Source organism: Rhinolophus ferrumequinum, chromosome 4 (assembly GCF_004115265.2).
Source record: "Rhinolophus ferrumequinum isolate MPI-CBG mRhiFer1 chromosome 4, mRhiFer1_v1.p, whole genome shotgun sequence".
Lineage (NCBI taxonomy): Eukaryota > Metazoa > Chordata > Mammalia > Chiroptera > Rhinolophidae > Rhinolophus > Rhinolophus ferrumequinum.
The window spans coordinates 45,601,887-45,626,939 of record NC_046287.1 but is presented as its reverse complement, the minus strand read 5'-3'; the positions used below and the strand labels follow the sequence as shown (position 1 = coordinate 45,626,939).

Genomic DNA, 25,053 nt, shown 5'->3' with positions numbered 1-25,053 from the left:
CATTAAATAAGTTAGCTGTAGGTTTCACAGATGGTCTTCATCCGGTTGAGGAAGCTCCCCTCTATTCCTACTCAGTTGAGTGTTGTTGTTGTTGTTTTTATGATGAAAGGGCTGCTAAATTTTGTCAAATGTTTTTTCTGTATTTATTGAGATAATCTTATGATTTTTGTCTTTATTCCATTAGCATGGTATATTACATTGACTGATGTTTGGAAGTTAAATCAATTTTGTATTTGTAGGATAAATCTTACTTGAATATGGTGTATAATCATTTTTTTCATTCTTGGATTCAGTTTGCTAATATTTTGTTGAGGATTTTCACATTAATATTTATGAGGGATATTGGGCTTCAGTTTTCTTGTGACATCTTTATCACCTTTGGTATCATGGTAATATTAGATTCATAAAATGAGATGCAAATTTTTTACTCTTTTTCTATTTTTGGAAGAGTTTATAAAGGATTAGTATTAATTAATTTCCTTCTAAGTATGTCATTGAATTCACCAGTGAAGCTATCTGGTCCTGGGTCTTCTTTCTGTGAAGTTTTGTGATGACTAATTTCACTCTTTAAATCTATTCAGATTTTCCATTTCCTCTTTAGTCAGTGTCAATAGCTTGCATCTTTCTAAATTATCTAATTTGCATATAACTGATCTCATTATACATGTATAGTCTTTTTTATTTCTGGAAGGGAAGCATGGATTCCCCCTTTTCATTACTGATTTTAGCAATTTGAGTATTATCCCTTTTTCTCTTGGCCAGTCTATCTAAAGGATGGTCATTTCTGTTATTTTTCCAAGAACCAAATTCTGGTTTCACAATTTCCTCTATTGTTTTTCTTTTCTCCATTTCATTTATTTACACTTGAATCTTTAGTATTTCCTTCTCTCTGTTTGCTTGGAGTTTTGTTTGCTCTTCTTTACCTATTTTCCTAAAGTAAAACATGAAGTGATTGATTTGAGACCTTTCTTCTTTTTTAATGTGTTTACAGCTCTAAGTTTGTCTCCAACCAGTGCTTTAGATGCATCCCATATGTTTTGAATATGATATTATGTTTTTTGTTTTCATTCGTATCAAAATATTTCTTAATTTCTCTTGTGATTTCTTTAACCCATTGGTTATTTAGAAGTGAGTTGTTTCATTTTCACATACTTGTGAATTTCCCAAATTTCTTTTGTTGTTGATTTCTCATTTCATTCAGTTGAGGTTAGAGAACATACTTTGTATGATTTCAATCTTGTTAAATTTAATGAGCCTTGTTTTATGTTTAATGAGCCTTATGTTATGGTTGAAATAACTACCGCAAAATATGCTAGTTATGATCTATCCTGGAAAATGTTACCCATGCCCTTAAGAAGTTGCATATTCTGCTGGTGGATTAATTGTTCTATGTATTTCCATTAGATCTATTTGGTTTATACTGTTGTTCAAGTCTTCTACTTCCTTGTTGATCTGTCTCGTTGTCCTATCCATTATGGAAAGTGGTATATTAAATTATCCAACTATTATTGTTGAATTGTTGATTTCTTCTTTTAATTGTCTCGGTTTTGCTTCATATATTTGGGAACTGTGTTATTGGACATATACATCAGATCTCTGAATATGCCATTTCATTTAACATTGTTTTGTTATACTGTTGATGAGAAAAGAAACTGATTCAAGGTTGGGGCCGCTGTCTATTTGGAGTTTGCATGTTTTCCCCATGTCTTCATGGTTTTTCTCTGGTTACTCTGGTTTCCTCCCAGCTGCCAAAGATGTGCACATGAGTTGAACTGGCGTGTCTAAATTGTCCCAGTCTGAATGAGGGTCAGTGTTGTATGAATGCACACTGCAAAAGAAGGGATTCTGTCCAGGGTTGGTTCCCAACTTGTGCCCAGAGCTGCTGAGATAAACTCCAGCCACCCACAACTCTGAACAGGAATAAGCAGATTGGAAAATTTTTATTAGTCCTTCCAAAATGTATGTATAGCTCACATTTATTTCAATGTTTAATATTAAAAGTGTTTTTGTATCTTTATTTAGAAGCTCGGTGATGTTTTTGTGACCAGAAATATGCTGTAGGAACTTAACTCTTGTTTATGTCAATTAGTCTATGGTAAAACTGGATTCATTATATGTCATTTTGCTTAAAGTCAGTTTCCAAGAACTTATCAGTGAGGTAAGTGAAGACTTACTCTATGTTCATAATTGTTATAGATAGCTGATGGATTGACCTTTTTATCATTATAAAATATACCTCTTTGTCTCCAGTAACAATTTTTGTCATAAAAATGTTTTCTCTGATATTAGTATTAGTAATACTATTAGCATTACAAATATATTTGTGTGATACATCTTTTTATCCTTTCACTTTCAACATTGTGTCTTTAAATAAAAAATGTGTCCATTGTAGAAAGCATGTACTTTATCTTGTTTTTTACCCATTCTGCCAGTATCTGTCCTTGATTAGTGTGTTTAATCCATTTACATTGAATAATTATTGATCAGGTAGGATTTACATCTGCCATTTTGCTTTTTGCTTTCTATATGTCATTATCTTTTTTGTTCCACTAATCCAGAGGTGTCCAAACTTTTTTCAACATTTTTTACCAAGGGCCATATGAGGTAAAATACACAAACAGCCGGGCCACTCACTCGAGGTGAAATACGTATTGCCTCACCTGGCTTATTTAAGTAAACTAAATATATTTTTGGAATTTGCTGCGGGCCAATTAACAATGGATTGTGGACTACAGTTGGCCCACCTGCCTCAGTTTTGACACCCCTGCACTAATCCCACCATTAAGGCCTTCTTTTGTTTAAAGAGATATTTTCTAGTGAGCCATTTTAATTCTCTTGATGTTTCATTTACTACTTTGTAAAGCTATTTTCTTAGTGGTTACCTGGGGATTACAATTAGGACCTTATCTTTAAACACTATAGTTTCAGTTAATGCTAAAGTAATTGCAATAGCATACAAAAAATTTGCTTCAATATAGCTTCATTTCCTCTGCCCTCATCTGTCTTCCTGTCACACAAAAACACTTTTAATATTAAACATCTGTCTATATTGTGTGCCTTATATTTATAATTATTGACTTACGGAGTTGTCTTTTAAATCATAAAAAAAAAAGATGTTACAAAATAAAAAATACATTTACACTGCCTTTTATTTTTACCGATGTAGTAATATTTACCAGTGCTCTTTATTACTTTGTGTGTATTTAAGTTTCTGTTTAGTGTCCTTTCATTTCACCCTGAAGTACTCCCTTTCATATTTCTTGAGAGGTAGGTCAGCTAGCAACAGATTCTCTCAGATTCTACTTACCTGGAAATTTCTTAACATCACCTTAGTTTTGAAAGGATAGTTTTGCTGGATGTAGTATTCTTTGTTGACATTCTTTTTTTCCAGCATTTTATATATGCATCCCATTCTCTTTTGGACTCAGTGGTATCTGATAAGTTATGAACTCTTATGCTTATTAAGGAATATTTTTACATGTTAAGTCATTTTTCTCTTGCTACTTTTAGGATTCTTTTTGGTTTTGGACAGTTTAACTCTGATGTGTGTAGGTGTGGATCTCTGAGCTAACCCTACTTAGAGTTTTACAAGTTTCTTGACTGTGCAGATTAATGTTTTTCATAAAATTGGGGACTTTCCACCCATCATTTCTTTAAATATTCTTTCTGCTGCTTTACATTTCTTGTCTCTTTCTGGGACTCTTCAGCATGTATACGTTGGTACATTTTATGGTGTCCCATGGGTCTCTGAGGCTCTGTGTCCCACCCGCCCCCCTTCTGTTCCTCACACAGGATAAATCAACTGACAGATCTTCAAATTTACTGTTTCTCCTGCCAGTTCAAATCTACTGTAGAGTCCCTCTAGTGTACTTTTCCATTGTAGGCATTGTACTTTCATCTGTGGAATTTTTATTTGCTTTTTAAAAATCATTTCTATCTTTTTATTGACATTTTCTCTTTAATGACACATGTTTGCCATACTATCCTTTAATTCTTCATATCTGGTTTCCTTTAGTCCTTTGAACATATTTTTAAGAGGTAATTTAAGGTCGTGTATAATAAGCAAAACATTTCGGCCCCCTCCTGAACAGTTTCTATTGACATCACGTGAATGGGCCATATTTTCATGTTTCTCTGCATGCTTTGTAACTTTTTATTGAAAATCTGACATTTTGATAATGTTTCAAACCTGCAAATGAGATTCCTTCCCTTCACCAGGAGAACTTGGTCTTTTCTGCTAACAGTCTTCAGAGTGGATAATTATCTGTTTAATATCTTTCCATCCTATATTCTATTTTAAGTTTCCTAAAGGGCAGAAACTGCTTTGTTATTATTCTAGTATTATTTTACAGCATGGAGTGCTAACATTTGTTATGTTTGTAATGGTCTCATAACTTTTTACCTTCAGAATTAGTTATCAGCACTAAACTGTATATTCAGGAATTTACTGAAAGAAAGTGACCTTTTTAAAGTTGATGATCAAAATACTAGTCTTCCAGAAGACCAGTGTTATCTAGATCCAGGGCTATTTGTTACATATGAGCATGCAATATATGAAACTAGTCTGACACATTGTTACAAACCAGAAATTCCAAAGAGCACTACATGGAGGGTCACATATATATGTACATACACTTTTTAAAAGATTTTTTAAAGGTAAAATAAAGATAGTTTAAAAGAAAAAAAAGTGGGCAGCTTAATTCAGAGTTTATCATATACATTAAGGTGAAAACTTTAGAGACTGTATAATGGTATATGAAGACATTGCCATGCTAATATCTTTTCAAATAACAGTGCTTTCAAACAACATAGGTTACTAGTCTCTGCTCTTCCTTTTCTTGTCTATTTCTTTATATTTATTAGAATATTCCAAATTTCAAAATATTTACTCACAGAAAAAAATTTCATTGTAACTATTATTTGGGATAAAAATTAAAACGTAGCACTATAAAGAAAATTTAAGTCCATTTAATTTAATATAAAGACTAAGATCTAAATATATGCATTTTCATCTTTACTAATCTATCATTATTAAATTATTTATTTTAAGAAAAAGGTAGTACTAAACTGAAGAACAGATGTTAATAAACATAATGCCCAAATCAATCTCCTAGAAGAGATTTTAATCTTATTGTACTACACTACTTTACTCATCAACAAATACATAAGTCATTATGGTATACACACACACACACACACATACATACATACACACAGAAAAAAGCATTATACAGAAAAATCAAGGAATGACTTCAAAAGATATATTTTTCCATTTGCACCAATTTTATTACTTTTCAATTTTTACTGATCTCACTGACAAATCTCTCTAAACCATCCTTAACTACTTTTCTTGGAACAAGGTTATATATACAAATATATAAATATTCCTCCTTTGCCTACAGAAAATTCCCTTACACAGATCAGCTAACTTGGATTTTTAATAACAATCTTTGAATTATGTAAATTAAGCATTTGACATTTTATTATGAATTGATTTAGTATTGATTTAGATTTAACTCAAAAATCAAGGATTTCATTATTCTATAAAACATATTCAGAGTTCAAAGTATTGGGGCAGGGGGACTTAAACAATGCAAACATTTAATGCAACATTAAGCATGTGAAATAAAAACTTGATTGCCTAAAGAAAGCATGCTATGCTGTTACCCTGGTGACAGGTTAAAAAAGGGATTGTGAGCTGAATAGCTGTATGATATGAAATTAAAATGTTTCACATTGAACAATCCAAAATGAATTGGGAAAGGTTAGAGTAGAGGAGAGAGAAATCAATTCTCCAATGGCAATGGTGAATGGAAAAGAAGTATGAATAGGATTTGCCAGTGGGGTGCAACAGCTGCCAAATATCCTGCAGCCAAAGAATTACAATAATACTGATGAAGTGTGCAAGAGCTTTTGGAGTCATTGCAGGGAACACAGAAATTCTCCTACAATAATGAGGCTATTTTGTCTTCCATTCAGCTCTTATAGTAGAATTAAAGAAAAGAAAAATATTTTAACATGTAATATTTAGTAAAAAATGTATAAATATTATATATTCTCCACTGAATCAATATTTTATGCTTAATCTCACACAGATTTCTAAATCATCCAAGACAGCCTCATTAAATAAATGAAAATATCACAACAGAAATTGCAAAAAGGAAAGCTTAAAAGAAAATGATTGAATTAGAGTTTTTTCCCCTCTTGCTACTTTTAAGGGATTTCTTTGCTCGAATGAAAGTAGATATTTCCAAAGGCATAGTAGGGCTCTGTATGTTCCCAAATACACACCCAAAGTATTATTTTTTATTATAGTCAATTATCAGAACATCAACTTCATTGTTACAATAAAGTAGCTTATCTGAGAACCAATATGAAACAAGTGTAATATAAAAGTTGTGTTTTATTGTTATAGATGGTATAAATGTGTTAGTAATTTGATATGTCCTTTTAAATTCAGAGACATGTAAGTAAAAGAGCCAATATACAACTGTATAAAAATACTTGCTTTCACTTGGAAATTATTTTCACGTGGCTACTTTTTTTATGTTTCTTTTTATGTTATTATCTTTCAAGATTAAGATCATATTCCAAAACTTTAAATTTTTATCTTCTAATTGAAAACTTAACAGATGAATGAATTATAAATCTAAAGTTGGGAAAGAACAGTTTTTTAATAGCAAGAAAAAAAACCCATATAATTGCATCTGTCAGGTAAAAATCACTAAAAAAATTGATTGTCCATTTTATCAGGAAGCCAGATAAGGAATGAAAATACAATACAAATGTAGACACAATGACTGCAATTCAAGTGAATATAATTTCCCATTATGCGACTGAAACTAAAAGAGTTAAACTGATGACAGGCTCTGGAGCCAGTCAAGATACTTGATATGTTCTATGAAGTATGAGCTCAAAGTAGTGGTTATACACTGACTCCATACACCCAAAGTAATCCTCCATAAAAATGAATGCTTCATTTCTAAAAAGCTTTCAGGCTGAGGTATGTTCATCAGCATAATCAGAGCCCATAGTGAAGGTGTTCCTTTCCCTGAGTCTTTAACCTCTCCTCAAATACCAAAAGAGAAATTAGAAGGTCAAAGTAGAAACCAGAAAGTAAAATCGTAGCCTTCATGCAAGTCAAATAGGATCAGAATTAAAAACGATTTCAGGAATTATCCACTCCAACATTGCCATTTCTCAGAGGAGGAAACTAGAATTAAAAGTTGAAACATTTGCACAAAGGCTTGTACAACCTTGATACTTGGTAGTGGCACTGGGTCCCAAATCCTGACTCCTGACACCTCACTCAGTGCTGGTTCCAATGCACCACCCCAACCATTCTGAAATTTCCGTTCAGGCAAAGGAGCCAAAAGACCCAAAGATGATCTAATTGTCCTAGCCCAAATGACTAAATAGAGGGAATGCAATAAAATAGCCTAACAGAATTCTGGGTACCCATGAGCAGTGTTTAAGAGATGTGGGGTGCACAATCACATTTCTGAAAACTGCTCTTGTCAAGGTCTACTATGACCTCCACACTGTTAAAAATCAATGGTTAATAGTCATTCTTCACATTTGACATATTTCAGTTGAACGCTCCTGCTTCATTGATAGCCTTTCTTCACTTAGCTCTCTGGACTCCACCCCAACCTACTTTGCCACCTAATCTCCTCTGTTGTTAATTCTCAGTCTCCTTTGCTGGATCTGCAGCATCTTTTTGGCTTGTTAATGTGGAGTGCTCCTATCTGGTCTCCTGGCTTCCACTTTTACCCTCTTACAGTCGCTTACAACATGGCAGTCACAATGATCTTGTTAATATGCTCTTCTTTGCTCAAGACCTTGCAGTGGCTCCCATATCACTCACAGTAAAAACTAAGTCCTTCCAACAACCTACCTAACACACTTCCACCTCTACTACTCTATAGCGTGCTTACTCCTCTCGAGTTGCACTGGTCTCCTTGGTATTTCTCAGAAAGACCAGGCATACTTTGACCTCAGGTGCTTTGCATTTGCTGTCTGATGTGACTGGACAGTTTTTCCAGCAGATATTCATTTGGCTCACTTCCTTCCTCCTTCAGGTCTTTGCTCTCATGTGAATCTTCTTATCTTGCTAATCCTTCCTGCCATCTTTTCCATTAATGCACATTAAAACTCCCAACCTCCCTACCATCCACCCCCAGTATGTTCTATATCCCTTCCCTGTTTTGTTTTTCACCAAAATATTTATCATCATTTGATGTACTACATATTTTACTGATCTGTTTTGCCTCCATGTAAAGGTAAGCTCAATGAGGGTAGGATTTTTCAAGTCATTTCTTCTTTGCAAAATTCTCTAAGTTTCCTAACTCAACTCTCATAATGATCAATAGTGGATTTTAAAAGACATGTAATAATACTTAATATCCATATCTAATTCTCTGATTCAATAAGGAATAAAAGAATACATCCTTAACATAATGAAAACTATTTCAAACAGCTAACATACCTGTAGATACTGAAACACTAAAGGAATTCTAGTTAATCAGGATTAAACAAATATATATCATTGCCACTACTCTTGAAATAGAATCTTTGTCATTAGAGATTTAAAAAAAACACAAAACCAAACAAACAAAAAAATCAGAAAATTGGGAGGGATAGCTAAAATTTGATGGGCATTAGGTTAAGTATTATGTATCTCATTTGACATTGACAAAAACTCTTTAAGAACTACTATTATCTCCACATTACAAATGAGGAAACTGAGTCCAAGAGAGGTGAAATAATTTATCCTAAGATATAGCTAAGAATTGGCAAAACCAGGGAGAAATCCAAGTATCTGACACAAAAGCCTGTGCTCTTAAACATGAAACTATACTGGAAGTTCTAGCCAGTAGAATACGAGATAAACAATAAGTATTATAACTCATAAAAACGAAGGCATGGAGTTACTATTAAAAGGTGCAGTGCTCACTTTAGTTGATTATTCAACATGTATTTCACAGCAGAAAAATAGTCCAAGATAATGATAATACAACTCCCTTTTCAGTGACTGGTTTAGGAATGCACAGGAGGTTTACTTCTGGTTAATGAGAACTGAGAAATAGCTAGCAGGGTAACATTTGGGAAAGGTTTCCTCCCTTTTTAGAGACAGAAACAATCCTCTGACCCTTATCTAGCTTTGACTCCTGAAACTTCGGCAGCTGTCCTGTTATCACAGCCTTATGATAAAGGCCATACACAGAAGGAAGCAAGGCTAAGGCAACGGCAGAGAAGTGGCATCAACAGATGAAAGCATCGGACATCATCCCTCCTGTCCTCTGAACCTCTTGTTCAATGTGAGGTGAGAATAGTGTTAGTTTGAATCAGGGTTTCAGTTACTTGTACCCAAAAGCGTTCCAAGTGATTCAGTAGCTTATATGATTGTCCCTCTTGAAATCAAATGAAAAGTTATAATGACTTTTTAAAGTTTAGAAGGAAGAATGAAATATCACCATTTACAACAACATGGATGGACCTTGAGAATATTATGCTAAGTGAAAATAAGTCAAACTGAGAAAGACAAATACCATATGATCTCACTTATATGTGGAATTCTAAAGAACAGAATAAATGAGCAAACAAAACAGAAATAGACTCAGACATAGGGAAAAAAACTGTTGGTTGCTAGATGGGAGCGGGGAGGGGATGGGGGAGAAGGTGAAGGGATTAAGAAAGTGCAAATTAGTAGACACAGTATAGTCACGCGGATGTGAAATACAGTGTGGGGAGTATAATCAACCGTGTTGTAAAGATTAGGTAGGGTGATAGAGGGGCACTGGACTGAGCAAGGGGATCACGTCATAGACTGTGCAGACGCCTGACCACTGTGCCATACAACTGAAGCTGAAGTTGAATAATACTGTATGTCATCTATAAGTAAATATATATATATATAGTCACAGGAGGTGGAGTATGGCATCAGGAAGACAGTCAATGTTATTGTAACAGCTATATAAGATGTCAGAGGGGTAGTAGCTGGGGGGGAGGGGCTTATCACTTTGTGAGGGGTGTAAATGTCTAACTAGTATGTTGCTTTGTATGCCTGAAACTAATTTTTAAAAAGTTTAGAAAGAAGAATTGTTATAAAAGAAATACAAAGTAGTCCAATTCATAGAAACAGAAACTAAAATGTTGGGTGCCAAGACTGGGGGTAGAGACAATGGGAAGTCAGGTCGTGGCTATAGAGTTTCAGTTCTGCAAGACAAAAAAGTTCTAAAGCTCTGTTGCACAACATTGTGTAGACAGTTAACACTAATATAATGTACATTTGAAAATGGTTAAGATGGTAAATTATATGTGTTTTTCACCACAATAAAAAAAGAAATACAAATACCATTAGTGTCTCTTTACCAAATCATTTACAAAATGAGAAAAATATCCCATTCATAAACAACCTAGGAATAACAAAACAAAAATATAAACTATCTAAGAATAAACAAGAAATATACACTTAGAGTAAGAAAAATTATAAAGTTTTAATGACAGAAACAAAGAGACTTCAATAAATATAGTCATCTATTTTTTTAAAAGCTTCAACATTTGATGTCAGTTTTGTCCAAATTTACTATATTTCCAATATCAAAGTGCTTTCAAAGCTCAGCCAGAGAATGATCAATAAATTTTTGGAAAAGAAAACAAATTATTAACATAAGGATAGAATGACAAACAGTGGAAATGGAAAGAAAAGTCCAAAAATAGATCATAATATATTTGGAATTTTTCATGGGATGAATGTGACATTAATAATCAATAAGGAAAGAATAGACAAGTCAATAAATGGGACTGATTCTACTGGTTAACTATATAAAAAAAGTAAAATTAGATCTCAACCTCATATCACCCTGTAAAATAAATTTAAAATACGAAATGGTAATGTAATAAAGTAAAACTATGTAAGAATAGAAATAGAATAAAGTAAATATTTGATATAATCTTAGGTATTTTTAAAAACAAAATAAGAAATCAAAAAGAAAACAAATGATCTGACTAAATAACATTAAAAACAACTCTAATGGTGTCCTGTTTGCTGGATTATAATACAAGCCATCTTATTATTTACTTCACTGAAGATAACTAGATCCCAATTTCTACATTCTTATCATATTTATAGCTATCTGATATAAACAAATTAAAAATGCTGTTTCTTTTCTTGATAGCTTTCTTTTTTCTTATTTATAAAGCATTTACTTGGTTTTACACAACAACATAGAATTCATTTCTTATTTCTTTATAAAAATTAGGTGAAAGAATTTGGATATTAAAACATAATTATACAGGATTAATTAAACTCACAAAAGTATATGAAACAGGCCAAAATACATATTACTCCCATTACAGGTAAGCTTAAGATAAAAAAATATAACTAAGGTCACATTACTAAAAAATGGTATTGTTGTGACTACAATCTAGACTCCTAATTCTAAATTTTAGTCTTTTCTACTAACCACAGAATGCATTTATATAACATATGCACACCTACTTATATGTGTGTGCTGTGTGTTTGTGAGTGTGCATGCAAGTCACACAAGTGACAGAGAGTGGGGAAAGAAGAGAGAGTGAAGAAAGGGAGGGCAGCAGGAAGAGAGAGGAGAGAGAGTGGGGTGAGAGAGAGGGGAAGGGATGGAGGGATGGAAGGACAGAGGGAGAAGAAGAGGGGGAAGAGGAGGGTGAGAGAGAGAGAGAGAGACAGAGAGAGCGAGACAGAGAGAGCACTTGAGAACAAGCATACACTCACTGTTGTTGACTGAATGTTTGTATCCCCCCAAATTCATATGTTGAAGTATAATACCCAATGTGATCGCATTTGGAAAAGGGGGCTTTGGAGGTAGGTGGGTCATGAGGGTGGAGCACTCATGAATAGGATTAGTGTCCTTATAAGTAGAGGCCAGAGAGCTAGCTTGCCCTCTTTCACCATGTGAGGATATGGGAAATAGGCTTTCTGCTCCTTAGAAGAAAGCCCTCACCACAACCCCGCCACGCTGGCACACTGGTCTCAGACTTCCGGCCCCCAGAATTGTAAGAAATAAATGTTTGTTATTTTAGTCACTCAGTCTATGGTTTGTTATATGGCCCAAACTGACTAAGACACTCACATATATTTCTGTCTTGCCATCCTTGAGGTTATAAAGAGGTATTATTTTGGGGGGGGAGTAGGTTGAAATATAAGTAAACTACCAAAATCACAAAAAAAGAAGAAACTCATTTCACAAGATACACATGAATGAATTCCAAATGGATTAAAGAGTTACATGTTGCTGATTTAAGTGTTTAGAATTTTGAACACATCCTCTGGGGAATGGTGAAAGGCAAAGGAAGAAAGAAAAGGAAGCAAAACGCAAGCAAAAAGAGGCCATCAAAATCTAATAATTTACTATGTATCTGCAGTAAAAAATAATACTTTTATAAAACCCAGGGAATCAACATTTACTTTCAAATACCTTAAAACAGATAGATTTAATATAAACAACAGATAACAATGCCCACATCAACCTCAGCATGGCTTAGACCTGAGCACTGGGAGTCAAGGGCTTACTTACTGAGCCACATGCCCTGCCAAAGTCTCACAACATGCAAAGTAATCTGGAGATGAAAAACAGCCCTCAGCGAGGGAAGAGATCTGGTCACCAGCTATTACACCCCCAGGAAAGTTGCCCTGGCTCTCTCTAGAAGTGATCACCGTTACAATGATACATTAGTCAGATAGCTTAACAGAAGGATTAAACCATGGATTAGGAAGTTTGTGATAAAGCATAAGAAAGGCTGGAGGCCAATTTGCACCATCTCAAAACCTACCAAAAGAAAGCAACAGATGCAGAAATACCAATGAGGAAAGGAAGAAATACAGAAATTTACAGAAGACAGAGTGGCATTCTCAGTAGCATCTGAGAAGCTTGGGATGGCAGAGGTGGACATAAATCAAAGTAAAGCAAGGGGAGGGCCTAGCTCAGAAAGGTGAATCCTGACTTGTGAGCAACAACATTTGGACCTAAGGAAAACAGGCTTTTTCAGCAAAACTAAATAAAAGATTACTGAAGGGGACTAAATTGTTTTCTTTACTATTTTTTCCTCCAATCAATATCAGTTAGGGAAACAAATTATACCAAACCACAATGCCAACAAAATAATGGTAGCTTCAAATAACATGAAGCAATTGTTTAACACAACTTATAATGGTTCATTTCTGTCCATAAAAGTGTTTAAGAACAATTATAAAGAAAAATAACACCACGGTAAGTCAACATGTATTTATGTAGAAACTTAATTATGTTCACCAAATTTAGTCATCCTAAGAAAAACTGCTATTGTTTCTGACATTAACTTTTCTTTTTTTCTAAAATGCACTGCTATCTTTTTACTATCCAAATACTATGGGTACATATTATTGATGTCTTTTTCCAAGTTATAAATGATGAAAGAGTAAAACCCACAGAGAAATTGGGAAAATAAAATCAGCAGCCAAAACAAGCAACACAAAGGAAGGGCTGCAGGCTACTGCGCTTGGAAGCATAAACATTACACGAGTACGCCCGTGACAGAGTCATATGCAGCCACACCTGGAGGCTGACTCTTAGACTCCATTCCCAAGCCAATAATGAAAACAGGACTCTGAAGCCAAAATGTGAACAGTCAACCATCAGCTGTGGTGTCTGGACCTCTTTGGCGAACAAGCAAAACTCACTTAGAGTCCCTTTGCCTAAACAAGATTATGCTTTGTACTTTGCTAGATGGTATAGGTCTCTGTTGTTATGGGTGGTAGCAATTTCACAATAAATTGGCCTACTAAATAAGTGTTAAGTTCAACAGAAAATCAAACTCACCAAAAATAAATAATTATTTGCTAACAGATAATATGTGCACAATTATCTACATAACTGAACTTTTGGCCTACATATTTCATTAATATAATTTTTTGTAACTTCTAAAGGGTAATGAGTTCAACAGTAATATCAGAGGAGGAGGATTCTAGGATGATGGCAGTTATGCAGGTTGAAATAAAAGCACACAATACCAAGAAGCCACATGAAAAAATAAATATCTCAATAAAGACAAATACATGGACACTTATAAACGCTAGTAACAACAGCGTCTAAATCCACTTCTTGTTCTCCACATGACTTAAGAGACTAATACATTAGAAAAAAACAACTATGAGACTAAAAGCTAGTATTATTGTAACTTTGGTTTGAACTCTACATTTTGTTTTCTACCTTACTTAACAGACTAATGCACTTAAAATAATTATTGGTTTATGGTTTTGGACACAGACTATAGAAAGAAGTAATTCTGTGGCATCAACACTTGCACCCAGGCAACAACTGATCTGTCTTTACACTTTTGCCTTTCCTAGGAATTTCAAATAAATGAAATTATACATTATAGTCTTCTTTAACTGGTTTCTTTCTCTTCACATGGTTTTCTTTTTAGATTTATGCATGTTGATGCATGCATCAGTACTTCACTGATTTTTATTGCTAAATAGTATTTTATTTTATGGATATACCACTTTTATTTAAAAACTCACCACTTGATCTACATTATTATAATGAGTGTGTAGTGTGGTAGCACTGTGACTTTTCTTTTTATTTCCCTAATGATTGAAGATGTTGAACATCTTTTCATCAAGTTGTTTGCCATTCATATAACTTCTTTGATAAAGAGTCTATGACAATTTTTTTAGTGGGTTGTTTGGCTTATTTTTGAGTTGTAAGAATTATTTATACATTACAGATTCAAGTTCTTTATCAGATATATCTCTCTGAATACATTCTGCCAATTGCTACATTGTTTAGTAATTTTCTTGATGCTGTTTTTTGAAGGACAAAGGTTTGCTTATGTTTTAAATTCTCTGTAAAATAAAAAATATATATATTTCCAAAGATTAGTGAATAAAGAAAAGATATAGTCACAACATAATACTACATTAAAAAACAAAACAGAAATCAAACTATATTCCCAGTATACACATAACTCTAATTATGTGTATATATGTACATGTATGCATATATGTAAATATATATATGTACATACGTATGAGATTGGACAATTAAGTTCACGTACTCATCCTAGAAAAAGTACTACATATCTCATTGCTGAATATCACTATGGTCACCTTCAAAGTACTCCCCTTGAGAAGCTATGCACCGATGCCAGTGCCTAGTCCAACCTTCAAAGCAATTTTGGAACTCTTTTTCTGGAATGGCCATCAGAGCTATCTTCATATTACCTTGATGTCCTGAATGTCATCAAAATGTCTTCCTTTCAATATTTCTTTTATCTTTGGGCAAAGAAAGAAGTCATTGGGGGCCAAATCAGGTGAGTAGCAGGGTGTTCCAACACAGTTATTTGTTTCCTGGCTAAAAACTCCCTCACAGACAGTGCCGTGTGAGCTGGTACACTGTCGTGATGCAACGGCCATGAATTGTTGGTGAAAAGTTCAGGTCATCTAACTTTTTCACACAGTCTTTTCAGCACTTCTAAATAGTAAACTTGATTAACTGTCCAGTTGGTATAAATTCATAATGAGTAATCCCTCTGATATCAAAAAAAAAAGATTAGCAACTCATTCATGAATTTAATTGCCAGACCTCGTATATATACACACAAATACATACTTGGAAAGGAACATATCAAAATGTTAAAAGTGGTTATTAAAGAGTTTGTGGGATTATAGGTAATTTTTATTCTTGTCTTTTTTAAATCTTCAGAGTCTTACCAATGAAATCAGCACTCTGAAAAGAATTTGAACACATTTCTTAAAGGTCAAACCAGTTCACCATTAGCTATACTCAGGACTTGTGAAATAATCAAGGTCCAAATAACATATGAAGGTAAAGGAATCAGGATATAAATACTGTATTTACCAAAAGAATAAATAAAAAATAATACAAGGTATCATTCTGGTTTTTTAAAAAAATCTAGGATCTCTCCTATACATACATCCCTCCAAAACAACACTGTCCCAACAGAGCTTGATGAAAGTAGAACTGTGATGATGGAAAGGTTCTATCTGATGCCCAATACAACAGCCACTGACTACAATACAGCAGTGGCTATGGAGCACTGGGAATAGAAAGGTGACTAGTAACTACATTGATATTGACATTGAAATGTGACTAAGAAACTAAATTTTTAATTTAAATTCAAATAGGCACACATGGCTAGTGGTTACCACACTGGACAACACAAATAGGAAAAAAAGAACCAGATTCATGTCTCTAGTGACCATTTTCCTCTTCCTTCCAGTCAGTTAGTAATTTACTGATATTCTATTTTCTCTAATCTCTCCCTAGATATCTACTGAATCATAACTTTAAAAAAGATTAAGTCTCCTATACTTTTGTCTTCAGAATGAGAACAAAAAAAGAGGACTAGTTACTCCAAGATTTTCTGAGTAAAACTACATTAGCCACTAACATATAGACTGAACTCAAATTACTTTTTCTTTTACCTAATTCTTTAGGGGTAGTGTAAGCTTTTGAATTGTGCTCTTCAGAGCTGCTTGGTCACCTGCCATCTTTTTGTCTTTTTAATATTTGTTTTTCCTCTTGTATAAAAGCAAAAGGAAAGAAAAAGAAGTTGAAGTTACATAATTTTATCAACAGCATCACTCTAGCAAGAAGTGGATTATACTTGCTAAAGTAGGATTACTCTATCAAGTACACAGACATTTATAATAAATAATCCTGTCATTTAGGAGCATTAATATCTCAACGATTTTGTTTTATTTGCCCTTGGATAAAGCATGTTTTCCCTTTTGCTTAGGTCACTAGGAAGCTAAAACATACACTTAGGGCTCACAAATAACTAACTCAACTGATGTTATTAATAATTCCTTCCTGTATCCTAGAAATGAATTTCTCAAATATATACATATTTTAACTGCTAAGATTCACTCCTAAATTTTAGTATTATAACACTTCTCAAAACTTTTTTCAAGATGAACAAAGTTATAAAACAGAATTAATAAATACAAATTACTAGAAGAGATTTCCATAAGGTTTCAGAATATCTTCTTACCTCTAATAACGTCCAAATTAAAGGGGCCAACATCCCTTTTTATTTTCTGAATTTAAAAAATTCACTTGAACAAAATAAAAGCAATACCATTTTTAAGTACTGTCACTTTCTTATACTTCTCCAAACACTCATAATAAGTTCTGGAACTGAGACCAATCAGATCTGTTACTAGCTATTTACTATGCAGATTCGATAATCACCATTTTTCTGCTCATTTATTCTGGTTTAAAAGATATAACATACCTTGAATTTTCATGTCCTTGAAAATGTTGTGCTCTTAACTGGGATGCCACGAACAGTGATGCCGCCATGGCCAACAACTGGCTTCTCTCATCCTCTGTTAACTTGTGTCCTGAGGGAAATTAACCAGTCAATCACATACATATATAATGTTAACGTCTATGTTTCTATCGTGTACAATTATTAGTCATTAAATAGGTATTTTATCCAGCGTCTATTATGGAGCGAGTATTGTACTAGGCACTGGGGCCTGCAGGGGGTACAGGGGGAACAGGATTATTCAAATAAAACAAAAAAAAAAACCTTGCTCACTGGAAGTCTATAGTCTAAGTAGGAAAAAAAAAGATATTAATCATACATAGAACAAAACAATTACAAATAAAAAAACCATACAGAGATCTCTAGGAAAAGCTTCAAGCTCCTCACATCTGCTTCTCTTGTCACTCCCTACCCCCAACTTTACTTTTAAAGAGAATGAGGGTAACAAGCAAGTAGAAAGGTAGTGTTACTGGTCGAGGACATTGGCTAGGCCACGTTTTGTAGTGTGGAGGGTTAAAAGAAAATACTCTTCCATGCGGTCAGGGTTTGAATCCCCATCAGCCAGCCAACCAATCGATTCCTCTTCACTTCCTACCATAATACAGCAGGACCTGGGGGCGGTGGTCTAGCACAGCAAATCCTAGTTAGAGCTCCTGGTCTGGCTGGGTGTTGTGCAGCAGGAAGGTCTGCTCTACTTGTGTAATGCATCAAGAAGTATGAGTCAAGACAGGATTCAGTACTCCAGGGTCTGCAGGTTAACAGGTTCTCGTTGGGAACTGTGGAGTCTCACCACAATTTCTAACACGATTTATTTACCACAGTGCTATACACAAATAATAGAGTATTAAATAGTACCGTCTGGCCAATTTGAATGCTGGGTCATCAGCAGCAATAAGATGCTACTTGTACAATTCACAAAAGAAAAAATGATCGAGTAGTATTTAAATTTATTTGAAAAAAATGAAGTAATTTGAACATTGTGTCTAAAAAAATCACTCAAAATAGAAATGACTAAACATATTCATAATTAGAATATAAACACTTTCCAGATCTGCAGCACATTTTTCTATGGGCTGGTACTTCCTGAAAGTGAAAGGTGCAGTGTGTCATGAAACTGAAGGGGAGAGAAAGCCCCAAGTAATCCAACCCTCTTTGAGACAAACCTAGAAGCTACATAAACTATAACACCAATGTGGGATCTATCAACTGGTTCTGGGATTTCAGTCATAGGCCCCTCCACGGCCTAATAAACCACACTTACAGGCTTTGAAAAGTTCCTGACTTCCCCCCAACACTTAAGCAGTGATGAAAACATCCCATGATTCCATAATTAATTACCCTATATGAGGATTACAGAAATTCGGTCTCATTCTTCTCACAACATACAGTCTCCAAGAGCAGTTCTCAAAGTATGGCCTGGGGACTACTGGGAATCTCCCAAGAGCCCTTCAGGAGACTGCAAGGTCAAAACTATTTTCATAATGCTAAGATTTATTTGCTTTTTTTCTCTCTCGTTTTTTTCAGGACTCTACCATGGAGGTTCCCTGATCCAAGAGATATATGACACGTGATGACACCATTGCTCTGGTGTCAACATGTAATGGATTTATTATTGTTACTTTAAAAATAAATAAGTAAATATTTTTAAAGTTCCGAAGTTTTAATGTATAATATACCAAATAGCAATAGATATACCCACAAAAGCTCTTTGGAGAATAAAGAGGACCAGTGGTTTTTAAACTTCGCTGTGCATCGGAATCAGATTCTGTGCTCTACCTGCAGAGACTGGCTGGTGGTAAGTCTGGGGTGCGGCCCAAGAATGCATGTCGAGCAAGCTCCAGAGTGATGCTGATGCTGCAGGTCTACGATCTCACTTTGATTAAAACTGTTTTAGACTCATGTTTATCAAACTATGTAAACCACTTAGTATTTTTCCTGTGTGTGCACATTAAGTCATGATGTAGAACATATTTCTCATAGTGATCCACAGTCAAATAGAAAAAATAGACACATTTGCTCATCATATTATCATCAGCAGAGAAAAAGGCAATACATTATGGGAATCCTTCAAACTGCAAGATGCTGAATCAGTGTTTCATTTGGTCTAATAAACTGTTAGGTGCACTGACTCAGACAACTGAGAAAGAAGGTTTCCAAATAAAATCCATCATCATTCATCACATCTCACAGTCAAAATGATACATATCAACTATAATCCTTTCACCGATACTGGAACTGATTCTCAAATTTTACCAAAGACTGATTGCCAATAAATTTGTCTGATGTATAAGGTGCTGAAGACTTGTTTACTTCTACAATTTAACTAAACTTGTTTCTACAATTTGTTTGAGAATATCTCAGGCAATTTTAACAGAGAAATGCTGCAAAGATCATCTACTTCATTTTCCCTGCAGTGCGGATGTTTTCTCTATAGCAGAATGAAGATGTTATCTAGGACCTACAGAACTCTGCCAATCATGGGACACTGACAAATTTTTTCAAGGATTCACAAATCATTAGACAGTTACTTCTCATACTGAGTCAGACTATTTCTTTGTGATTTCCATCCAAGTAGGAAGCAAGGGCTGAGCATATCCATGTTCACTCGATCCTCGTCCAACTGTGTCTGGTGTGCTGTGGTACAGGGAGTATTTTACTCTCTACGGAGAAGAATCTCAAAGCTTTTGCCAGGGTGGAGGACAGACACTCACCCTGAAGAGTGAGGGAGGAGATATGGAGAAAATCTTCCCAAGATTTTAGACCAATAGTCCTATCCTTAGGGATTTCCCAAGGTACCTGAAACTAATAATTACTGAGACTTCTGAGGGGTGCTGCAGTGATAATAAGCTACTTCTCAGTTTTTCACATTGGTAGTTTAAGAGTCAACTTTCGTAGGTTGCTAAGTCAATTAAGAATCACCTTTCACTGTTAAGTGCTGATATGAAAAAAGGATACACAAACATGCTGTTATATGCATAAAATTATGTTCTGGAAACTGTACTGTCGTTACCGTTGGGGAGAGTGACGAGACCAGGAAGGAAAAGAATACTGATGTACAAACATTTAAAAAACACAAGTAACAGAGATAATCTAGAGATGGGATTTTTCTTTTCATTACACTTCTCTGGATGTAAACCCTAAGTCTAATAAATGTTAATTTTTTTTTAAGTCATCTTTCAGCTTTTCATTTTCCCAAATGCTATTTCCTCTCTTTATGGACTTTTGTCTTTAAAAAACTCAATGTAGTAGAGGGGGAAAATGTGTATATTTAAGCTATAATCTTTACTTCATATTGGTTAAAGTACTTTTTTTGGTAATTTCCTCAGAAAGGGTATATATAGTGATATGTTTCTTAATCTTTATTTAAAATGATCTCTTTTCATATTGACAAATGAAGATATCTAAGTTGGGTATGGTATTCTTGCTTGGGTCAAGTTCTTTCCTATGAAGGAGGTATTTAAGATTTTCTAAGAGATAGAGAAAACACTGATGGTTGCTAGATAGGGGAGGGCATGAGGGAGAAGGTGAAGGGATTAGAAAGCACAAATTGGTAGTCACAATATAGTCATGGGGATATGAAATACAGTGTGGGGAATATAATCGATAATGTTGTGAAGATTATTTAGGGTGTCAGATAGGCACTGGACTTAATCAGGGCAATCACTTCATAGACTGTGTAGATACCTGACCACTGCGCTATATACCTGAAGCTAAAGTAGAATAATATTGAATGTCAACTATAATTAAATACACACACACACACACACACACACACAAAATGGTCATGAGATGTAAAGTACAGCATAGGGAATATATTCACTGGTATTGTAATAGCTACATACGATGTCAGAGGGGTAAATTGGGGGGTTATCACTTTGTGAGGAGTATAAATTTCTATTACGTTGCGTTGTACACCTGAAACGAATAAAAAAAAGATTTTTCTAATTTCCAGTTTATAGAGTCTGAAGATCATCTCATCCTACATTCTTTTCATATGACTTGGTTTTTTTCTTTCTAGAAGCTTTAATGAGTTTTGTGTTCTTGATGTGCCTAGCAGTGTTACTTTTCCTATTAATCCTGTCTGAAACTCATGAGTCTTCCCAACATTTCAAGGCTTTCTTAAGAACAGTGAAAACAATCCCCCCTATTATTTATTTTAAAATTTAGCTTTGTCTCTTTTCTTTTCATGAAACTTCTATTATGTGCACATAAAATCTCTTGGATCTTCTTCACTCCACATCTTCTTATTTCACACGACTTCATTCTCTTTACCTTTTTGCTATGTATTTTGAGATACTTCTTCCATTAATTCCTTTGGGTCATAATTTGATTCTTAGCAGTGACCATCCTAACTTTCACTTTGACTGCTGAAATATTTTCAAAAATCACTGTTTTTAGTTCATTGAAGTTTTTGTCCTCTAAGTAATATTCTTAAGCTTTCTTACTATTTTTCAATAACCTCAGTCATTTGGCTCCTGTATCAGCAATTCTAATATAAAACTAAGCACTGCCTGTCCTCAGGGATTCTTCTAGGTCTTCCTCCCTAGATCAGTAATCCTTTTCCTTTGTACACTAATGGCTCTATTTGCTTTCAACAGTCATGTCAAAGGGTTACATGGAAGTTCACTGGTAAATGTTTAACAACCGACTGGGGTGTGAAGAAAAGAGAAATGCCCCAGTGTGCAGCATTTATCAATTTCCTTATTGTAAATACTCTCTCCAAGGCTAATTTCAAACTACTAACTTTATATCAAAGGAGATGGATTAGGAGGAGATGTACACAGTGGCTCTGCAGAAGAAGTTTCCAGGACCTATGAAATAGAGTCATTGGACAAGTATTTCAACAGTCTAAAGCCATCTTGTCTTTGAAACCATCCTTGATTCCCTAAATCAGAACTGTTTCTTTATTCTCTGTTCCTAAGATATTTTGCTTATATCTTCACTTAGCACTTACGTTATTCTGTCCTGTAATTCGTTTTTACATGTTTATTTCTCTCGTGATGTTAGCTCCTTATAAGCAGGGAAAATATACTATTCATCCTTGATTTTCTTCTAAAGTCTATGTCAATTATTTGTTGAATGACATTGATGACTGGATTTTCTTAAAGCCAACACTTCAGTCCATATATTATAGTACCACTTTTAAAGGTAAAGAAATACTTGACTAAATTCAGTGGGGAAAAGAGGAGTATAATTAATGGTATATTTCTTACATTGAACTGAATTTTTATAAAAATTCTGCAACTTTTCAGAAGAGAAAGATAACTCTAATCATTTCTTTTGATGGGGCTGGTGGTTGAAGTGTAATAAGGCAACAGAGAAATAAGTCCAAAATGTTCATTACAGGCCAACTGAAATTACAGTTCTTAAAATATCTTCATTTTTCCTTTATTTCAGAATCAAAGTATCTTCTTCCCCATTTTTCATTTATTTTTCTAATTAAAGGAAAATAGCTTTCCAACATTAGAAAACTAATAAGTTGACAATAAGAATAAATTCTTGTGTGTCCTATTTTTAAATTTTAGATACAATCATTTCAAAGTTCAGTCTAAGAACCTGTAGTAACTGTCCAGGTCTACAAATAAACTTTGTACAATAAACATACATAATAAAAAGTTTTAATGCAATCATAAAAATAAGCACTTGCCTATGCATAGTGCCTAGGATAGCTGGACAGATGGGAAGCAGATGGGTAATCCCAAAGGGGCAAAATGACCCAGCCTCAAACATATGGAGAAGATCCTGGATTAATTCAGTTGCCACTTCCTGCTGCTCTTTCAGGCACATATATCAAACAATCAAAATGATACAGTTTAATATATCTAAGACCTGATCTGGGGAAAAATAAGGAAAAGGAAACAGTAATCCGAAGATGAAGAACAAGAGATAGCAGCCATTCAGAAAAGAATTGACATGAAAATAATATGAGAGAATTCAATAAGAGGTAGAAGTGAAGAATGGTAAATATAGGTATGCTCTGTTAAAGTCCTTATAGACAATGAGACAGCATATAGCATACTCTGAAAACTTTTGTGATTTATGACGTTGAATCCTAGCACAATTGAACGAGTACTAAAAGAGAAGTCAAAAACTCCTAAATTCAATTTCTGGCTTTACTATATATTACTGGTTATTTAGCCTTAATCTCTCTGTGCTTTGGCTTCCTCACACATAAAATGAAGTTCGAGGTTAAAAATTACTAAAGTCCCCTCTAATAAGTTGTAAGAATTTAAAAATTGTGTTCCAATCTTGCATAAGCATAAGAAACAGAATTATAGTGTTGGTGTTGATAATTCCCTACCAAAAAAAAAAGGAAATGTAATATATTAAGTTTATCATAGAAAATTGCAATATTAGGTTTTAGGTGAATTTCTGAGTTCCCTTAATATTTTCTATTACTGCTAAATATACAGCACGTAGTAATCAACTCCAATTAGAAATTTTAAATTCCCTATTATCTTCTCTGTGGTAATGGGATATAATATTATATAAACATATATAGACACATATATAAATGTGTGCATATATATATAAATACTCATGCACACATACAACATGTTTATTCTAAATGTTCCTTGAAGTTTTGACCTATTGTCTCCTTCTGTCTACTGTTTCATGTTGTATCGTCTTCACAGACACATTAGCCAGGCAGACATGAAAGCATATGGAAATCATGATTGAACTTTGAAATGACTGTGTCCAAAATTTAAAAATAGGATAAACAAGAATTTTGTAGTAGCTAGGAATACAATGAAAAATAGTAACATAAGTATTTCCTGGCTTCATGTAAACAACAGATATTAATGAAATAATCACACAAATATAAAACTGCAATCATATTAAGATTGCAGTTTTATATTTTTAAAAATTTAAAAGTTCAGGAAAAATAATCTGATTAATTCATTAGTCTTTGTTTAAGTTCCCAAATAGAAACATTCTTCATTTCCCTTGGTACTAAAGATAAAACCTCATAACACTGAAGTTCTGAAAGAAGAATCAAATCAGTAATTTCCATTTAATCTTATGAAAACTGCATTGCAAATTCTGAAGTAAGAAATAGCTTTGTAAATGTATTCAACAATGCAACTACATGAAGTTGACTTGAATCTATATACAGGTCCTAAAATTATTGAGTAATTTTATATGCTAAAACCCGTTAAATGGATATAAAGAACACTTGAAATTTGTGAGAGAATATCTAACCTTCATATATCCCCAAGTTCATTGGAAATATATGTGGAGGCTTCTGGATTTCACATACATAACATTTCTATTAAGTTTCATGTAAACACGTCCTATAGATTTCTCAATATCCCTTTAAACAGTTTTCCCTGTCTGTCACCTGATGATCAATTTTTCTACTACCTGGAATCCCTCACTGATAACTTCACAGTACTATACCTCACATTTCATTCATTATTTTATTCAAACTTCATTTTTCAGTATAGAAAACCACCATCTTCTTAGACATATTGATTTTCATTAATAGGAATATCATCTGGCATTCTGAAATTTCCATAATTATACAGTTTTAATCATTAAAAACCAGTTCCTGCATATACCCATATCAGCAGAATTGACCTTCAGAAACTAGAAAATCAGGTAGGCTAATGCTCTGTCTATGTGTTTGCTTCAAAACTGAACCAGCACAACATTCATAGTTTAATTTTTCATTCAACAAAATGACAGATTATTACACATTCATGAATCACCCAGGAATATTCATAATCATGA

General features: G+C 34.0%; 1 protein-coding gene across 1 annotated transcript in view; it reads right to left on the bottom strand.

The window, feature by feature from the left end:
• PCCA (propionyl-CoA carboxylase subunit alpha) overlaps positions 1 to 25,053 on the bottom strand; it is a 341,190-nt gene that overhangs the window by 131,129 nt on the left and 185,008 nt on the right. The window contains exon 21 of the mRNA XM_033104125.1: positions 17,284 to 17,392. Coding sequence (XP_032960016.1) covers positions 17,284 to 17,392 — 109 coding nt within the window. The remainder of the gene's footprint in view (positions 1 to 17,283; positions 17,393 to 25,053) is intronic.